Source organism: Centroberyx affinis, unplaced genomic scaffold (genome assembly GCF_046629955.1).
Source record: "Centroberyx affinis isolate AG114_WGS23_722 - 3 ecotype Tasmania unplaced genomic scaffold, CSIRO-AGI_Caff_v1 ptg003907l_1, whole genome shotgun sequence".
Lineage (NCBI taxonomy): Eukaryota > Metazoa > Chordata > Actinopteri > Beryciformes > Berycidae > Centroberyx > Centroberyx affinis.
In genome coordinates this window covers 7419-28513 of record NW_027281741.1, presented here as the reverse complement: position 1 = coordinate 28513, position 21095 = coordinate 7419, and the positions used below count along the sequence as shown (strand labels likewise).

Below are 21095 nucleotides of genomic sequence, written 5' to 3'. Positions count from 1 at the left end.
GCTACAGTGCAGCGTCCCAGTGCTGTTATACTGTAGCACCATAGCTCTTGCATCACATCGCTAGCTTGTCTGGGAAGCTAAGCAGGTCTTCCTGTGGTTAGTCCTTGTATGGGAGACCACCTGGTGCTGGAAGTGGTGTTGGAGGACTAGTAGGAGGTGCTCTTCCCTCTGGTCTCATGAATAATATCCCTAATGTCCCAGGGCAGAGACAGAATAGGGGTGTAACCCTGGTGCCCTGGCAAAATTCCCAAACAGGCCTTCCTTCCATCATGGCCACCTAATCATCCCTTGTTACCTAATTGGCTCTTTCAGTCCTCTACTCTCCACTGAGATAGCAGTGCTGATAACATTCTGGTGCAAACTGGCTGCCGTGCATCACCCAGGTGGGTGCTATACATCTGTGGTGGATGAGATGGGTCTCTCCCCCCATACGTGAAGCGCTTTGAGTACTTAGAAAAGCGCTATATAAATGTAATTACTTTTTAATATAGTTATTATTGTTATTATTATATCAGCACTCATGGAATGCTTCTTGTCCAATCAAATTGCTCGACCGGAACTAATAACCAGGCCCGCACGGAATCTGCGCCTGCAGAGCTCCGACGAGAACTTCGCAGAAATTCCGCGGAATTAGAATGCAACCGCCACTACTCACTTTAATTTAATGTTTTAGTGTTTTTTCTGGTGCTACAGGAGAACGAGGAGGCAGCATAGTGTCAGCGACACACAGACAGACGCGCACACACACACACACACACACACACAGTGACCAGATGTCCCGGTTTGTCCAGGATTGTCTCGGTTTCAAGATGGGTGTCCCGAGTCCCGACAAATAGGCCTATCTGTAAAACACTAAAATGCCCCGGTTTTCAACATTTACTACCAAATTGTCCCAGTTTTCACCACAATTAAAATACTAATAATAGTATTACACTTGTTTTCAGCGCTTACAAAGATGTTTATCATGTTCTGTCCCGCTCATTAATACCTAACCCAATCAAAAGACATAAACAATGAACCACGCGTCTGTTTTGGTGGATTTTTGGAGACAAAACATCATTTTTCGTTTGCTGAGGCGCTGTCCATGGTGTTGAAAGGTATACACACACACACACACACACACACACACACACACACACACACACGGGAGGGAGTGAGACAGGTTACCGTTACAGAGCCATCCTTTGAAAGGTAACGCACTGCTGTCACCATGGTGAAAATTATTATCAGGGAGTCAGCAGACCGTCTAAAGCCCCTCTGTTGAATTTATATGTTTTAAATCATCCTCCAATTTCTTCGCCTAATGTTTCTAGGCAACACTGACGCTACCATCTCGCTGCTTTTAGAATTCGACTTTCGCGCGTCTGGCGCGTCTGGCGCGTCTGGCGGGACTCGCGCGCACACACAGACACACACACACACACACACATAGGCGAGAGAGACAGAGAGAGTCCAGAAGACGGAGAAAACATAACCAAATCAAACAAAAATATGTCAAAGATCAGATTTACACCCGAGGAGCTGAGGAAGAGGCATTTGGCAACTAAAATAACAGCCAAGGACAGGGCCAATGAATTCACCGGTGAGATGTATGAGGATGGAGGGGTTCTGTTCTGTAAGGTGTGTCAGCACTCTGTGGACTACCTGAGGAGGCAAACTGTGTTGGAGCATCTGAGATCTCTGAGACACAAAAACAGAAAGGCCAGTGGGCTGGGTAAGCAGCACTTTTATTTACATTCTTAACTTACTTAGATTTTGTTTGATTTTGTTGTTAATTATGTACAACCAACATAAGTTCAGTTGGCAAGATTTGAATGCTACAGAAACTGAGATACAGTAATGAATTTAGCTAGCTAGTGGAGTGTATAGTTGGGAGTGAGTGAATAGTGGCTGTACAGTAGGCCTAACTGAAGTCATTTACATAGTTATTGACATGCTTGGATGGAAAGCTAGCTCTGTCACAGGATGGTGCTGGGTTTTGTCGTTTTCAATCGATCCTGTGACAGGGCTAGGTGGAAAGTGTGTGGTGTGGATGGGAAAGGGGGGAGGGGGGAGTGAGTGTGTGTGTGTGTGTGCGCCAGGTCATGTAGGCCGAGGGATACTGAAGTAACAAAAATAATAAATTAAACACTTAATCAAATTAAATGGTGGTTTGAATAACATGTGATCATATTAAATGTTGTATAAAATAAAACCAATAAAATGAAATGTTGAATCAAATAAAATGCAATTAAATTAAATATTTGGCTGTTAAAACACTACCAAATTAAATGATTGCACAGTGATGAAATTTAAACATCACTTTATTTGATTCAGTCGTGGTTTCACCATGTATCATTCAAATTGTCTTGACCCTCACCATCTCCTACCATGGTCCTTGCAAGTGATTTTGATAGCAGCGCTGAATTAAACATGGTAGTGAAAGCACCAATTCATTATAAGAAGCAGTGGTGACTAGAAATGCAGTACATTGAATTGTTTAAATTGCTTGTGAATAAATAAATGTCAATCAAATACAATGATAAATTGATCTGTAAATAATTTAATTTCCTCACGTTCAAGTTCAAGTTCTTTTATTGTCATATGCACAGAGAAAAACAAGTTGCCCTGGACAATTAAATTCTTAGTTTGCTGTCCTCTCTGTTGCCATGAAAAACTAAAGAGAAGTAAGACAATAAAAACAGAAAGTAAGACAATAAGAATATTATGTGTATATATGTGTGTGTATATATATATATACACACACACATATGTATATGTACACTAGCATATCATGCAATCATTTAATTTGGTAGGTTTTAACACTTAAATATTTCATTTAATTGGATTTTATTTGATACAACATTTAATATGATAACATTTTATTCAATCCACCATTGAATTTGATAGCTATTCAATCGATTCAGTGTTTAATTTATTGTTACTTCCACCCCTCATATCTAAACTGTTGCACTCAAAATATAAATAAATGTTTCAAGTTTAACCTTTATTCCTATTCCCATCTTTTCTCTTCCTTTCAGTCCAATCTAGGACACAAACTCTAGCCTCATGTCTCTCCAAGGTCCCATCTACTGTGGAGAGGAAGAACTTTGTGCTGGACTTCACCAGAACCCTTATAGAGGCAGATGTCCCCCTAGAGAAAGCTTCCAAGTTTGCTGGTTTCCTGAAAAGGCACTGTAAGCAGGGAGGGTCCATTCCAGCGGCATCCCATCTCCGCTCAGACTACCTCCCAGAGCTCTTCCCACAGTACCTACAGGACATTAAGGATGCTGTTCAGGGACAGGCAGTCTATGTCATTGCAGATGAGACTACAGATGCGTGTGGGCGGTGTGTCTTGGCCATCCTCCTCCAGCCCGTAGGAAAGCAACCTGTGGCAGCAGACCTGGTCTTTTTAGACACTGTGAATTACAGCAGAGTGTCACAGGCCATCATCTCCTGCCTTAATAATAATAATGTCGCTTTCAGTGACGTCTGGGCATTTGTCACAGACTCAGCCAGTTACATGAAGAAGGCCTACAACACCATCCTTCTGGGTCTCTTCCCCAACTCCAGGCATGTCACCTGCCTTGCTCACCTCTTCAACCTGGTACTGGAGGTCTTTCCAGATAACTTTGGAGATGTCAACCAGCTGTGTGCTCTGGTGAAAAGGGTTTTCTGCCAGGCACCTCAGCGTCGCCTTGGGCTGAGAGCCTTTATGGAGCAGCAGGGTCTTTCTCCTGTAATGCCTGTTTTTGCTGTGCAGACCAGGTGGGGCTCCTGGATCAAAGCGGTGCAGTATCTGGCAGAGCACATAGATGTCTTAAGTGACTTCACTGCCACCTTGGGAGGAAGAACCACATGCTAGCAGAGGACAGCGCCTGCCAGTGGCCACAACGCAGAACTACAGTGATTGTGGGTAATAGAGAGACACAGCGTCTGAGCGAGAGACACACAGTGCTATCGTTTGGCTACAAAACACTTGGATTACGCTGCATAAGCTCTTTGGAGAAGTTTGATGGACATTCTATGATTTTTCTGATGACTAAATTTTTCATTTGTGGGTCGAGATATCCCTTTTGTTTGTTTGTTTGAACGTCTCAGCGCTTCCCCGCAGATTTACGACTAGCTAAGCCAACAAGCGACTAGCTAAGCCAACAAACACAACTATGCCAACTACACCCTGTGAGGACTGTATGCTTCTCAAGAAAGCAAATAGAAAGATCGCTGACCTTAAGGAGGATATTCAACGGCTTTCCGATGAACTGCAGAAGAAAGACTCTCTTTTAACCAGCTTCATGGACGTGGCTTCTGGGCAATCCAAACGGATTGCCTCTTTCAGTGCAGTCATCCAGGACACAGTTCTGTGGGACCCCTCCTGTCCACGGCTTTCCTCATGCTCGACACCAAACCATCAGTCGTCCTGGGCCGAAGTGGTGGTCCATGGTCGCAAGAGTGGCTTGGACGGGGCTGCCTCACCCCCTCTCATAAGCCTCTCCAACCGCTACGCGGCCCTGTCTGGCGACACTTTGGTCCACCCAGCTGACCCTCCTGCGGATCCGACACGTCCCGATCTGGACCCTTCTCCGAGTTCGGCACCTGCTGACACTGCGGCTTCCCCTCCACTGTCGGCTGGCGGTGTTCGGGTGGCTTGCCGCTCCTCTGTGGGGCCAGATCAACAGCCTTCAACCCGGGCAACGACCTCCGCTTCCCGCCGTAGGATCCTGAAGGAGGCTGTGCTCAGACGCTCTGGAGGTCTTCCTTGCCCTGTACCAGCAGGGAATCCCTCTCCTAGGTCTGATGTCTTCCCACAACACTCGCCTGCTCGGGCACCCCATCCTCAGTCGGCGACTTCAACACACAGTGAGGAAACAGACTGTGCACTCTCTCGCCCCAGGAACCCACAGCTGTCATCTCCTCGTCCCCTTTTCTCCCCAACCACATTAATAGTGGGGGATTCCATAATCAGGAACGTCCGTTTCTTCAACGCAGCCACCCACTGCTTCCCTGGAGCCACAGTCCCGGTCATCCTGGATAAGCTCCCGGGGCTGCTGCGCTCACTCCCGTCCTCTACAAGCCGAGTGATTGTCCACGTGGGGACAAACGATACAGCCCGTAAGCAGTCCGAGCTGACCAAAAAGGATTTTAACGACCTTTTTAGCTTTTTACGTACTTGTGGAAAGTCTGTTTTTATTTCTGGTCCAATTCCCACAACGGCCCGTGGAGCAGGGCGTTTCAGCAGAATTCTCAGCCTCCACACTTGGCTCCAGTCCGCCTGCAGAGCTCACAATATAGGTTTTATTGACAATTTTAATCTGTTTTGGGATCGTTTCTCCCTCTTAAAGACCGATGGAATCCACCCCAACGGGCTGGGTAGCCAAATGCTAGCGGCTAACTTGCAGCACGCTGTGCAGTCTTCTCCACGTGACTGACTGTTTACATCCAACACTGCCTCTCTGAAACCTCCACCTCCGCCCATAGTGGCAGCTCAGAGTTCTGTTCCCCCCGCTAGCTCCCCCCTCTGGCCTCATCTGTCATTTACCCTCTCACCAGGAATTTACCCCATACAGACCATTATCAGGCACAGGGCCACCCATCCACACGGCACACGGCGTGTAAACCACAGTGTGCTAACTCCGCTAGCTAAATCAGATGTATATATGCAACTCACCATGTGCACTAACAAAACAATATCCACTACCAAACACAGCTGCTCTTCTTCGCCTCTACATCGACCCACTGTCCCTCGTACCCGCTCCCCCTGCTGGGCGGGTGCTAAATTGCATTCTCCTGACCCTGTACCGTCTCATGGTGGATGGCCCACAAGACCCATTCCTATTATAAACAGGGATACAACCTTCCCCATCCCTGCTCGGACAACTTACCGAGTGAACAAAGTGTTTTCAGCCCACACTCCGCATCTCCGCACCAGCAGAGTGGATCCACGGAACCTCAGACAATTGCAACGTGCATCCCCTTCGCCAACCGACTCCGACTCTGACTCTATTAAGATGGCCCTGGTCAATGCCAGATCACTATCCAACAAGTCGTTCATATTGAACGATCTCTTTACTTCCCGTGGATTGGATTTTCTATTTGTGACTGAGACTTGGCTACGAGTTGGGGAGTCAAGCCCCCTCTCCGAACTCTCCCCCATCGACTGTAACTTTTTTAGTTCTCCTAGGACTGCTGGCCGGGGTGGGGGCCTGGCGTCTATATTTAAAAGCCGCTTCCACTGTCGTCTTTTGACCGCCGACTCTTATTCCAGTTTCGAACTACAGCTACTTGTAGTTGAACTATCAAACCCGGTACTTCTTGCCGTGGTGTATAGACCGCCTAAATCAAGCGAGAACTTTATACAAGAGTTCTCTGATTTGCTGGCCTCGATCATGCCTAAATGGGATAGAATCTTAATTCTTGGTGATTTTAATATTCACGTTTGTTGCCCTGCTAGACCTTTGGTAAGGGATTTTGAAAACCTTGTTGACTCGTTTAATCTTGTTCAAAATGTCAGCGGCCCCACGCACCAGCATGGCCACACACTTGATCTTGTTTTTACCTATGGTTTCCCCGTCTGTAATGTTGAACTATGTGACCAAGTATATTGCTTATCCGATCACAAGCCCATTGTGTTTGATGCCATTCTCCCCTGCCAAAGTTCACGCAAACCTCGTCTCCCTGGTCGTTACTCTCGCTATATTAACTGTTTGACTGCCAGCCAGTTTTCAAACTCCTATGTAGCTGATCCTAACTCCTGCACCATCGAGGTGGCTCCCCCTCACCTGAGTGTTGATGAGTTGGTCGCTTTATTTAACTCCACTTGTTTAAGCACCCTTGACTCTGTTGCCCCCCTTAAATCCAGGCGGCCTAAACCCAAATCTCAGCCCTGGCTAAATGATGCTACCCGTGCCATAAGGCAGGACTGTAGAAGAGCGGAGCGTAAATGGAAAAAGGATAAGCTTAAAGTATCTTATGATATTCTGAGAGACTGTCTAACCAAATTCCAAGATACTGTCAAAACTGTCAGAGCGAATTATTTTTCTAATATCATTGCCAAAAACTGTCACAGGCCGAAAGTTCTTTTTGACACTATTAATGCAGTACTTAATCCTCCGGTAACTGCCAGCCTTGATGAGTCCCCAACAACCTGTGAAAAATTTCTTAAATTCTTTGTTAATAAGGTAGCTGATATTAGATCACGCATCTCACCTTCCACAAATGATCCTTCTGTCCCCCCAGTGTCCACTGCTGTCTTATGTCAGTTTGAGCCTGTGTCCCTCACTTGTTTACTGGAAATAGTTACCCATATGAAACCCACAACCTGCTCCCTTGATACTGTTCCCTCACGCCTCCTTAAAGAGGCTTTCGACAGTTTAGGCCCTAGCATTCTGTCAATTATCAACAGATGTCTTGGCTCAGGTTATGTTCCATCTTATTTTAAACACGCTGTGGTTCAGCCTCTCATCAAAAGTTACATCTCGACCCCACAGTTCTCACTAATTTTAGACCTATTTCTAAATTACCCTTCCTTTCAAAAGTTCTTGAAAAGGTTGTTCTTAGCCAACTACAATCCTTCCTCGACGACAATGCATCCCTAGAAGTGCTCCAGTCTGGGTTCAGAGCACGTCATAGCACAGAATCCGCTCTGTTAAAAGTTACTAATGACTTACTCTTAACTGTTGATTCTGGGGACTGTGCTATTTTAATACTGCTGGAACTCAGCGCTGCTTTCGACACGGTGGACCACAAAATTCTTCTTACTCACATGCTGTACAGCACTTTGGTCAACTCTGGTTGTTTTTAAATGTGCTTTACAAATAAATTGACTTGACTTGACTTGACTTGACTTGCCACTCTCCTCCAAGGCAGTGCAGGACCTGAAGTTGCTGCTGGAGAAGAAGAGAGCTCAACTGAAGACCAAAGCTGTCTTCATTGTGGAGCACAGCACAGAGATCCTGGCCATGCTCACCAGACTGGAGGAGACTTCTACTCCCTCTGCCACCACCATCTTCAGCCAGCTGGAGGACCTGCAGATGCTGTTTGAGTATGGGCGCAGTGCAGAGGCTGAGGACTGGCGTCCTGGCACCAGGGAGATGCTGAGCACACTGGAAGAGGAGGAGCGGCTCTCCTGCTCAATGCTCTTCCAGGAGGCCATGGCCAGCTGCTCCACCAAGCTGCAAGCAGTACTGGAGAGGCACCCCAGCATGGATCTCTTCAAAGTGCTCCCAGTTTTTGAACCAACCAAGGTGGCTGGTGGCAGGAACAATATCAAGGACTATGTGGAGGTCATCCCTGTTCTCAGCCAGGTATCAGCGCAGGAATGGCACCGCTACATTTGCATGGACAAATCGGATGCAGATGAAGTCAGTACTGCTGAGTGGTGGGCTGCGAGGGAGGACAGGATGCCAACTTTGGCCCCACTCGCTGCAATTTTCTTGCACCTCCCTACTACCTCAGTGGATGTTGAGAGGCTGTTCTCACATTATGTGAAGCTTCTCACTCAGTACAGAAGGAGCCTGACAGAAAATAATGTCAAGATGCTGCTCATTGCCAAATTCAACAGCACCCAGTAGCACTGAGATCCACCCATCTCCCCCCCCATTCTCCTCACTCTTTCTCTCCCCCCACACATAACTGCGCACACATACACACTCACACCAGCTTTAACTTTGTTTAATGCATGGTTATGGTAAACTTTTATTTTCTTTGTTATTGTCTTTCATATGTTCTCCACTCAATTCCAGAGGAGAATAGAAAATGTCACCTCTGTGATCTGGGAGAGGTTGAAAATGAAATGCAGCTCAGTTTGTATTAATTGCCTACCAACAGCGTAGGGGGGCACTTTATGTTTGATGTGTTAGAGGCACAGTCTGTGCCTCAGATGTGTCTAAGTTATGTTTTATAGCTGTAATGTTTAAGAAGCAGGACTGTGTTCATATTTGGTTTGACATTGTTTGACATGTATGGAGGTGTATTATATTTGTTCTTTCGCGCTCACTATGTTATTGCTCTTTTTGTTATGTTTGTAGTGTCTTGTAAGGCCATGCGGGCTGAGCACCTTTGGCGCATGACACTTAAAAATAAATTACTTACTTACTTACTGTATTCGTATGAGTTTTAAATTCAGTGTTCATTTTACACTCCAAGACATTTCCCATCCATCTCTGTCTCTGTATCACACACAATTGTATTTCTTAAACAGCTTAAATGTTTGCTTGTTAATATTCCTGTTTGTACATGAGATTATTTATTTATTGATGCAACTTTTGCTTTATTTAAAGTATTTATAGTATATTTATAATATATTTCTTGTATTTACACTTTAAAGATAGTAGATTTAATAATATTGGACACTTTAAAATAATATTGATAATACAAATTGTAAACTTCATGGCTATTGTGCTGTCTCTCTCAATTTTCACAAATACTGAAGTATTCCCATCTTGATTTAACACATTTTAAGTAGCTAGAACTTCTAAAACACATTTTTTATGTTGCGATATGGTTGTTGTACACCTAAGCAGCAAAAAAATCCACTCCGCAGAATTCCACAGATTTTAAAAAACAATAAGCGCAGAAAATGCACAAAAATGCCGCAGATTCGGTTTGGGTCTAGTGATGACCAAGCAGGTAGAGGCAAAGAACAGAAAATTGCATCCCTTTATTGTAATGCAGCCTTTAAAACCAGGAAAAGACAACACTTATGCCAGATCACGATAGTACAATACCCACACTCCATGCCATTTTCATGGCAAAGTAAGATTGGCCAACACAGCAGGCATACTTACAGTTGCTGTTTGCCAATGCTATAGTACTTAGGTCCATGGCTTGGAATTCCAGATTGGAGCACTGGAAACCAACTTGAAAATTGACTTGGATGTGTAGCTTACAGGTGACTGGGACACTGGTAATGGGGTCTTCAATTTTGGTGACTCAGACTTGAAAGCAAAGGAATTGAAGCTAAACAAACTTAAGATCCAGTGATCCAAGAACATAACTGCAATTTGGTGTTGTTAACATTACACTGACAGTAAGTGCTATATGAGATTGATTTTGACATATGCTGTCAACTAGTGTAACTGTGTAATGAAGTATCCGTCACCTTTAGCAACAATGGTACAATTTTGACTTTGTGTCTGATCTATCTTATTACCTGTCTGATCTGTTTATCTCATTACCTGTTTCTCTGACCAAACTCTTTATTCTTCTTTGTCTCCACCAATAGAATCGTGATGAAACCGAGGTGCACGCCGAGCTCAGCACTTGCCCAATGAAGGTTTACATGTGCCATCAGCCCGATGCCATGGGGATCATCGTTGAAGGACATCCAGTGGTCAGAGGTCTGACCAACCTGTCAAAAGCATGCTGCCTTCTCTTTGGACTTACCTATGCCCTGGAATTTAAGTATCTACCAAAACTGGCATGTTACATGTGTTGAAAATAATTTGTCTTTTGGCAAGTTACTCATGTAATAGAATTTCAGTTGGCATTTTCCTTTTGTGTTCATTCTAATGTGCCTTAAATGAAAATGGACTTAACTGTGTTCTGTACCATCATTGTCATTACCTCATGAGGTAGATATTCAACAGTATTGTGTGTGCAATTCAGCAGTTATGGCCTGTTTTGCAATCTATGGCACTGTTAGAAGTGAAACCTTTGAAACAGTGGGTTGTGAAGAGTTAAATAAATGTTATAATCTTAAATCTGTCTTTCCATCTTGTTCTTCTTAATTTGAAATTGTTATTGTTATTGACAGGAAAGTCTATTTATGTAAAGTTAATCAAAACATAGTGCTTGGGATATAGAAATTATAACAACAAAACCTTTAGAGAAATTAATGTAGCATAATTTATTCACCAGAGGTTGTAGCCTGGACTCAATTTAATGGAGTTCATTCACATGTGTGATTAGGTTAATTTTACTATTTTACTTTTTATCTACAAGTAACCAGTAATCATTTTAATTAAGTTCAATATCATGTGCAAGTGAGTTACCTTTACCAAGAAAATTAAGTTTATCTAACTAAGTAATATCAGTAGTATTAGTTAACTCAACCTGATTTTACTGGGTTCATGTTAAGTACTGTTACAGTGTTCATTCTACTTAAAAAAGCCATGAAGTTGATTCAACTCAAAAAGTCCAATGCAACCACTTACCTCACTTTTTATAAGTTAAAGAAAGGCATTACTTTTTAGAGTGTATGCATGCTTACGTAATACCTAGGCATATAGTATAGGCGAAAATAATAATGACTATAAAAATAAAAAAAATAAAATAAATATATAAAAATAAAAAAAGGGAAAAAATACATAAATAAATACATAAATAATAATAATCTAATCGAATAATAATAATAATACTAATAATGCTAATAATAAAACTACTACCAATAGATATATACACGCATATACTGTACGTGCACACATACTGTATACATGTACATACACATGCCTACACATACCCATATACATACAAATACATTTATGCATACACACACATACCTCTCCACAGAAAAAAAAAAAAAAAAAAGACATTTGAAATAGAAATTACATTTAGCATAGCGAACCAAACATTATTGGCCAACCTGATTCATATAGATAGATTTAACCTTCTCCATTGCCTTGGACAGAACCTCAACTTTATTTGCCATGGCCCCATTTGACCAGGCAATGGAAAGTTCTAGAGAGATTATATCATAAACCAGGACAATCCAATGGCTAATATAAAGTGTATGTGGGGGCTTCCACCTCTGTATTAGCATTTTCTTTGCAGCTGTCAAACCTAGGAGCAATGAAGAATCGTCATTTAAGAGTAAAATAGTCGGAATACAAGGTACATAGATTCCAATTACAGCTCCCATCAGGGATGCCACTTGAGACCAAAAAAACTCCACATCTGGACATTGCCACATTGTATGCAAGTAGGTTCCTATTTCTCCATTATTACACAGAGGGCAAATGGGTGTAGAGCAAAGTTGAAGTTGACAGCGTTTCCTGGGAGTGAAGTACAGTCAGAATGTAGTGAAGTACATGAATAAATTTGTAGTGAATCATTTGATGACTAAAATTTCGTGATGCAACTTTGATATTTCCCCATACTCTCTTCCAATTAATAACTTGCTCCCAATCCTTTAAGTCAACATTCCAGACTTTGGTCACCCCCATTATAGGACTTGTAGATTCCTGTAACTTTTTATACAGATTGGATACAAAACCCCCACATTTAGGTTTAATACATAAAAGCTTAAGCAGTGGGTGTATAGAAGGAGAATTATTGCATGGGACTCCATAACTTCGAAAAGCAGCTCTCAGTTGTAAATAAAAATGTTCTGGATAAATTATATGCGCTTTTAAGATCTTCAAATGATCTTAAGCCTCCATCATCCATAATGTGTGAGAGAGTGTGAATACCAGATCTAGACCATGTAGGAAAAACAATAGGTTTCCCACCTAGACAAAGGAATTTATTTTGAAATATTGGCGTCTGAGTGTGCCACTGCATCTCCCAGTTACCTAATTTCCCCACTTGTTGCCAGATCTGTATGGAGTGGGCAATAATAGGGCCAAATTTTTTTTGACAATATTTTAGGGATAAGCCACAAAATGCTAGTTCCTCCAATTTATAAGGGGTAACCACACTGCGTTCAATCTGGAACCAGGACATGTTCACATCTTGAAAAAAACAATTTTTAAGAGGGCGGAGCATAAATAATTGATAATAGCAACTAAAATTAGGTAAGCCAAAACCCCCTAAATGTTTGCCCTGTTGGAGTATTGTGTTTTTAAGTCTTGGTCGTTTCCCTCTCCAGAGAAACTTAGATACCAAGCTCTGAATCCTGTCCCAGTACCGAGGAGGTGAGGGTAAAGGAAGCATACTGGATAGGAAATTAATCTTAGGTAAGATGTTCATATTAATCACTGATATTCGACTACATAATGATAGTGATTTATGATTGAACCATCGCTCCAGATCTCTTGCGATAGAGTCTTGTAAACGATTGTAATTCTTGCTGACAATTTTATCAAGAGTAGAGAAAATATCTATACCAAGATACTTGAATTGAGAAACTATTGGTATTTCTGTATCCAAATCTGATTAACCTAAAGCATTATTCAGAAGTAAAAGTGCGGATTTGTTCAGATTGACTTTATAGCCTGCAAACCTACTAAACAATGAAAATATTCCATTACTATATGGCAAATCATGTACTACATTATTGAAATATAAAATATCATCCGCATATAATGAGATAACATGGTGTGTGTTCCCCACGGCTGTAGGACCTATATTTTGAGATTGGCGAATTTTTTGAGCCAACGGTTCCAATGATATGGCGAATAAGAGTGGAGAGAGGGGGCAGCCTTGACGTGACCCTCTGCCTACAGGAAACGGAGCGGAGCAGTGGTTTCCAGTCAACACTATAGCTGAGGGGTTACTATACAAAACTTTTAACATATGTATAAATTGTCCACCAAAACCCATATGTTCCAGTGTGAACCACAGAAAACTCCACTCAAGACGATCAAACGCCTTTTCTGCGTCAATCGATAATATCGCAGGCAGAGAAGACATATTAGGTGCAGCGTGTATAATATGGAGTAATCTTCTTACATTGTCTGATGCTAATCTATTTTTAACAAAACCTGTTTGATCAAGATGAATGAGCTTAGATATTACTGGGTCTAATCTATTAGCTAAGGTTTTGGTGAACAATTTCACATCAGAATTTAATAATGATACTGGTCTATAGCTCGTGCAAACTGTGGGGTCTTTATCTATGGCGCAGGGAAAGGGTCAAAATTAAGACTACTGAGAAGCCGGCGGAGGCTATATCCCTGCCGAAGCCAGCTACTGATCTGGCCAATGATAAGCCGGCGCTGGTTACTGAGAGGCCAGCGGTGGGAAATGAGAAGCCGACTACTCATTCGACCAAGGTGTAGCTCCATGCGTCTTACCTAGCAACCCACTGGATCAGCTACTGGCTTGGCTGGTCATTAGCTTCCGAGGCTGGGAACTAGCACGCCGAGGCTAGCAACCCACTGGATCGGCTACTGGCTTGGCTGGTCATTAGCTTCCGAGGCTGGGAACTAGCACGCCGAGGCTAGCAACCCACTGGATCGGCTACTGGCTTGGCTGGTCATTAGCTTCCGAGGCTAGCAACCGGCTGGATCAGCTACTGGCTTGGCTGGTCATTAGCTTCCGAGGCTGGCTACTAGCATGCCGAGGCTAGCTAGATTAGCTACAGATTTGGCCGGTCGCTTTGTTCTTTTGTATTTTATTGGCGGATTGGAGCCAAATGCGGCGCGTTACCACCACCAGCTGTAGACAAATGGGATTTATCTAGATTCTTTCAATTAGTCTGTTTTTTGTTAATAAAAAAAGTATTCTTTCTCCTCCGTTTCCGGCAGCGTAGTCACCGACTTTCCTTTGCTGACAATTTATGTGTGGCATATATTTGTGTATATGTGTACTCCTGTTTCTTATTTTTATGTAATTGTCTTTTAAAACTGTCCCTCTATGTTCCTCATACACATTTGTGACCTTAAATTTGATATAACGTGCTACGATTGTTTACCTGAATGTTTGTATATTATCCTTTTGCTAATAAAAAAATAAGAAAAATAAATGTGCGGCATTGCTGCTTAGAACGTGCATGTGCACAAAAATATCTTGACTTCAAAATATGTTGAATTGTAGGCTACTCTACATTTCAGACCATACAACTGACAAGAAAATGTTATGTTTAATAGTTAATAAAGACCATTGGCCATTACATTCAAACCTACCATTACAGTAATCACCCATTATATTTAAACCTACACCAGTTAGTTTACCCAGTGAAGCCCAGCTGTCAAGTTGCCCTTTCTGTGGGTTATGAATATGAATGTATAGTCCAACTGATTATGTCTGAGAACGATCTGGTACAGCAGGGTTCGCCTAGATGGACAGTGTAATAGGTTCATGTAGACAGGCTATTAGATCTGCATTGGACTACATGTAAGCTGCAGTTTCGTTTAACTGCCAATAGATGTCACCATAAACACTGTAAGTCTTCTCTTAGCTGACTGACCGTTCACTGTGAATGGTTCCACAATTTGTCAATTTACAATTGTTCAGTTTCTATTGCTTATGAGAGCCACAAAACGTGTACTCTGTCATGGATGTGATTTAAAATGTAGTGAGGTGCAGTACTCAAGTAAAAACGTACTTCAGTAAGAGTAAGATTACTGACTGAAAAATACTCCCCAAGTACACATACACAAAAAAGCTGCTCAATTACAGTAAAGTGAGTAAATGTAATTAGTTATTTCCACCCTTGCTTATGAAGGCATGTGTTTAACTTATTTAATGCACACAACATACTGTAACATGACAGGGGAGTTGGGCTCAATTCTGGCATGCCATCTACCTTTGTAACCAGTGGGCAGGGCTAGGTAATGAATAAATATTATACTTCCTCATTCTATCAGTGGCATGCATCCTGTCTAAACCAAATACCCTAAGTTAAATTTTGGAATTACTTTAGAACTTTGATTTAAAATTTGTTTGATATTGCATTTCAAACTACGATGCAACCCAACATAACCATTTAACTTGATTTTCCATATAGCATATATGTAAGCAAAAGTTCCCCCATTCAAATAATTTTCAGTTTTGCCAAGCTGCACCACAAGTCACCACTAAGTGGCTGACACAACACTCAAAACAAGATGGATTGATATGACGCAATGTTGGTCAAAGGTTCATTGTATTTATTTTACATGAATGCATGGAATACCAAAACCAAATAAAACCCAATACCCATTTTGAATGTGAGCACAAAACCTTAAATACACAGAAACAATCCTTTGTTAAAAAAATAAAAATAAATAAATGAATGAATGAATGAATGAATGAATGAATGAATGAAATAAAGATAAAATACATTAAATAAATAAATAAAATAAAAATGCATTTAAAAAAAATAATAATTAATTGAATTGGGATTGAAAAAACAAAAAAGTCAGCAGTTCCTCATGCTTGGAAAGCCTAGACCAACAAAATGAACTGGGGGAACACTGCAGTCTGGACTGATGCTGAGTCCATGTGACTTTTGTTTACAAGCCATGGTTCACTTGAATTTGGGCAGTCTGGACAGAACAAAACAAATACAAAAACGAAACTTTTCACCTAGTTTGGACCAAAAACTATAGCTGTGATCATCGACAGTGCCTACATTACGGCAGTCCAAACCCAGCGCTTGCCCCGAAGGCAAAAACCATGTGGCTCTTAAATTCTGTATACGTTTTATGGACGGTGGGCAGGTACAGTGTGTTGGTGCATGTGTTTGCTTTAGGATATTTAGAAAGCTCCCCATTGTCCTCAACATCATGCAGGAACTGAAGACATGGACTGGGCCTCAGACCAAGCGGGGGGGATGGATTTTACGCCAGTTGCGAAAAACAGGATGCGCTCCAGTGAGACATCTGATTCATCATCTACAAGACAAAGAAACAAGTTTACAAGATACAATGACATGTTGGATGACGTGGACTGTAGCAGAGAGGGATGGAGGCATGTAGATACATTTCTTTGTCCCACTTGGAAATTTAAAAACACACTAAAGATATGAATGTGGAAATACTTTTGCCTCTGCAATTGACCAAGATGATAGATTTACATATGGAAGTAATTAGGTTTTGTTAAAGGCAGAGAACAGATTCTGCTCATTTGTGTACTTGGCCAATAAATTGATTCTATTTGCACTGTTCTACTTATACTAGGGAAGAGATTTTCAGTACTCTGCCCACCACTGCTTTTAAAGGGATGTCCCGGATTAACTGAGAAACAGCCATGGTACATTTTACTGCTTCTTACTGGCTATGTATTTGTTATAACATGTTTTTCCCATACCCATTGCTTCAAAGATAAAATTCTCCCACAGACAGAGGAGCAGGTTCTCTGTTGAACGTCTGTTGGAGCCAGGGGGGTGGAGCGATGGCTGGAATGCTTCCTTGATGTTTTCTGCCATCATTGGACTGTCATGATGACACATGACATCAAGGAAGAGCTCCTTGTTCTCCACCATCGCTGAGTAAATGCCCAGCGTCTTCAGGCCGTCTTTGAACCTTGTATAAAAGAAACAGAATAAAATGAACTTATTCTTTGTGATGTAACACAATGGAGCAAGTCGTAAATTCATGTATTCCTTACATTCTTGTGTTGGTTCTGTTTTCTAATGTCTTCAATGAGTTTGAATTGGTTGATCATATATGCTTAAGTTGTTTTTCACAATTACTCACAAGCTCCACCAAAGTTTAAAACCCCCATTTCTATGGGACCACACTGCAACCTAAGGTCCATTATACATTTTCTTAATCCACATTGATAAAATTATATTTTATTTAATTGTTACCCTCTTTTAATCACCAAAGTTACTATGTATTTGTGCTTCAAATATTAAAAGTATGAAGTTATGCAACTAGGCTATTCTGCTAAAAGAATGTCAAGTCCTTTATTGTCAAATGTGCAGAAACGCAGGTAGTGCATAGTCAACGATTGAACAATGAAGGTTGTATTTTATATTCATGTAATTAATGTTAAGCAATCCATAAGTGTTTATTTATCGGTTTCATGATGTTCACCGATTGACAACTGTAGTGGGCTGAGTATGTGGAATACAAACGCGTTATTCTCTAAATCGTTATCATTACATAGTAACATGCATTAGATCATTACATACTGAACTGTCTTATCTTAAGCGGACCCATCTCTGAAAAAATAACTTACTTAACATACAAGAATAACTTAACGTACAAGAACCGAAATTCAAACCTTGCTGCTATATTATTTTTTTGCGGTCCTTGCCGTTCATTTTTATTCTGCCCTATTAAAAGTTGCGCATCACTTTTTAATAGTAGTTATCGACTATTAGTCGATAACTTCAAGACTAGTCTTCAAGACTAGTTAAAGACTATTTTTATAACAAGTTCTAACCAAAGGTCCCGGTACCGGGACCCCCATGGCATAGTGAGGAAAAGTCGCTGTGAAAAGTTGAATTGTGTTATACTGTTTTGAAAAGATGGTGTCTTGAGATTTCAGAATCCGTAAAATTGTATGTTGTACAAACTATGTCTGATTATGAATTATTTCAATAATAATGTCGTACAAATATAAACCTCGTAAATATAAGAGCCAGTTGTGTTCAAAGGCGCCGGGATAATTTTCTCGTCAGTCTACAACAACATGCTTGGTATTGCTGAAAACTAGAAATTGTAAACTGACACTAAACGCAACACCACCCAAGCAACACAACATCCGCCATTTCCAGGGAAACGTAGCAGACTTCACGTTTTATAATCACACTGACAAAAATCTATGTTCTTACCAAAATATTTCACCAAGTTTTGTTATTTTTGCCAAAAACTACAGCTTTTAGTTACTCACGTTTCTACCGGCATTTTCTCTTCATCGGGGCCCTTAGCGATCATCTGGGGCTTTACACCAAGCCTTTTAGACCAGACAGACTGAAAGCCTATGTTGGGAACTCATGGTCTTTGTTGCCATCTGGTGGCTGTATCGAAGTACTGACACCAATGAGTCTGGTACCATTCGATTCCACTGACAGAGGAATCTAGAGATCACATGACCTGCAGGTCCCAGCCGTTGTCTATAATGGCCAATGCATGGAGACCGCCTGAATATATCGTTATAAATTGTATTATAAATGTTGTATTTTAGTGTATTTTCATCAAACCTACAGTTACAATTGTAGTCAAGGAGTAGGAGGACACATTCAGTTGCATCATTATCCATGGGATCTTGGTTATTATGGTGATATTGCCTTTGAAATTTACATTATATACTAGGCAAGGATGAAGATCATATTTTTTCCTTTATTGCATCTCCATTTACTCTGGAATGGTAATAGATATAGGTTTACTTACAATGGATTCATATTCCTGAGCTTCTTACCTATACAAGGAGACCAGAACTATGCATATAGGCCTTATGGTTGAGGAGCTACTCCTGATTCATTTTGGGAATGTCATTTTAGGTGTTTTTCCTGAATTTTGGCTAGGGTCCAAGTTTAAGAACGTGTTTATTTTAATCATTAAAAGTTAGAGAAGTCAGGTATTTTATATTTCCAACTGTACACGCTACATTATGTCACTTATGTGGACATTTTCAAATGTATTTAAGCATTACTATACTTGAGTTTTAAGAGTATATCATCACGACTGATAGTCACATGCACAAGTCTGTAAGTACTGTTTCTAACATTACCTCTCAAATGCTGACCGTGTTCTGCCCAAGATGTACCAATGAGCAGTGTCCAGGGCCATCTTTTGTGCATCTTCAGGGGTTGTTATGATCCGTCGGGTGCCAGCCATGTCGATGATGTCTTCAAGGTCCTCAGGAACCTCTCCAGACCAAAGCTGTAAAATAATTATCTGAGTTCAATGTCTACATCCAATGCACTTCATTGTCCAACAAAATGGAGTGGAACATTTGCTCCTGTTTCTTCAGTGTTCCTCAAAATATTTTCACACTTGTGTTGTTTCTAATAAATTGGCATCGGTCTCCTGTTTGCATGTATTAGCAGTGCTAGTTCAAAACAACAAAATATGATACCATTTCCCTTCGATAACATGCGAGACATTCCTGCTGCTGATATTATGGCTCTAAACACAAGTAAAATAAATAATGCTATGCTATAAGATGTAACAAGCACAGATCCTGTACAGATTCAAGTACAGACTTCCAAGTCAAGTCAAGTCAAGACTTTATATAGCACATTTCATGCACAAGCAGCTCAATGTGCTTCACAGAAAAGTAATTAAAAAAAACAATGGTAAAAAGTAACAGGGTTTCCCATACATAGACAACTTTGCGGTGGCCTGCCACAATATCAGCACTGACCGCCACAAATTATTATTATTTTTTTCACTATTTAATTGTAGAGCTGCGTGTAGCACATTGATTCATTCAGCCCCACTTGCTCCGCGCCTTCTCTGTCTCTTGCTCACTCTCTCTCTCTGTCGCTCACTCCCTCTGTCTCTCTCTTGCGCACGCTCACTTGCTCTGTCACCGGACCCGTCTGTGCACCTCCCATCGCACACACGGGCGTGAGGGATATCTTTTTTTTACATGCCAAGAAGACAGCCGACTGAATTGCCGAAAAGAAGAACTAACAGTTATTACCGTTATTTGGAATACAGCTGGGTTTCTGAGATTAGCACACGGTACAGCTGCTAGTCAGTATGCACTGAGTGGACTGATAACATTAATATTAACTTTTTAACTCTGAATGTTTGCTCCCTCTATCCAGATTAATATAGAAAAATATTTTCAAAGATGGAAAATGACTCGTCCTGAGGAGGAGCAGGAACAGTCTGGACCACAGGAGCTGCTGAGCAGTAAAACAGAGCAGATACTGTAACAATGTCAAAGGCTAGTAATTTAACAACAGGTGAGACTGACAGTACAGAGAGATGTAGCAAGGCAGAGGGGCAGAAAAGCAGTTTTCTCTGTAAAAGGGGTTTCATTTCTATTCTTCTGTACCTTGTAGACAAAAGCAAGCAACAAACAGAACAGTGAGTAAAATAGCAATAAAAACCATACAACACAAGATAAATAGAAAGAATAATAAAACAATACTGCGATAACAGCAATGAAATATTAATAAAAACAGTGATCAAATAACATAAGATGGATGTAACAGTATTAACAACAACACAAGAGTGCAATATATAGGCTCTAATCTAAGGCTCTGGAGAACAGGAAGGTTTTGAGGTTACTTTTAAAAGACGACAAGCTTGGAGCGTCGTGACTAAAGTCAGATCGTCTGAGAGACCTAATTGGCTCGTATTTGACAATCTGGGAAATGTAGACAAGTAGCAGGATCTTACAGGAAGTCAGTGCAGTGATTTCAGAACAGGTGTGATATGGGCTGTTCTTTGTCCTAGTCCACACCCTGGCGGCTGTGTTTTGAATGAGCTGCAGTCGATGTATGGTCTTTTTTTTTTTTTTTTTAGGTAGATCACAGAAGAGGGCATTACAATAATCAAGTCTACTGGTAACAAAGGCCTGAAGTTTTTCTGAATCTGCATGCGATTCAATTCAATTTTAGCATTGCA

The 21095-nt window shown here is 41.3% G+C and overlaps 1 protein-coding gene across 1 annotated transcript; it reads right to left on the bottom strand.

Annotated features, from left to right (window-relative positions):
• Positions 1 to 15936: 15936 nt before the first annotated feature.
• Positions 15937 to 19365, bottom strand: LOC139663066 (G2/M phase-specific E3 ubiquitin-protein ligase-like). The gene is made up of 3 exons (XM_071541597.1): positions 19243 to 19365; positions 16870 to 17084; positions 15937 to 16454 (listed from the first exon to the last, which is right to left on the bottom strand). The coding sequence occupies exons 1-3, from the start codon at positions 19347 to 19349 to the stop codon at positions 16345 to 16347; spliced, it is 432 nt and encodes a 143-aa protein (XP_071397698.1). The 5' UTR covers positions 19350 to 19365; the 3' UTR covers positions 15937 to 16344.
• Positions 19366 to 21095: the final 1730 nt, after the last annotated feature.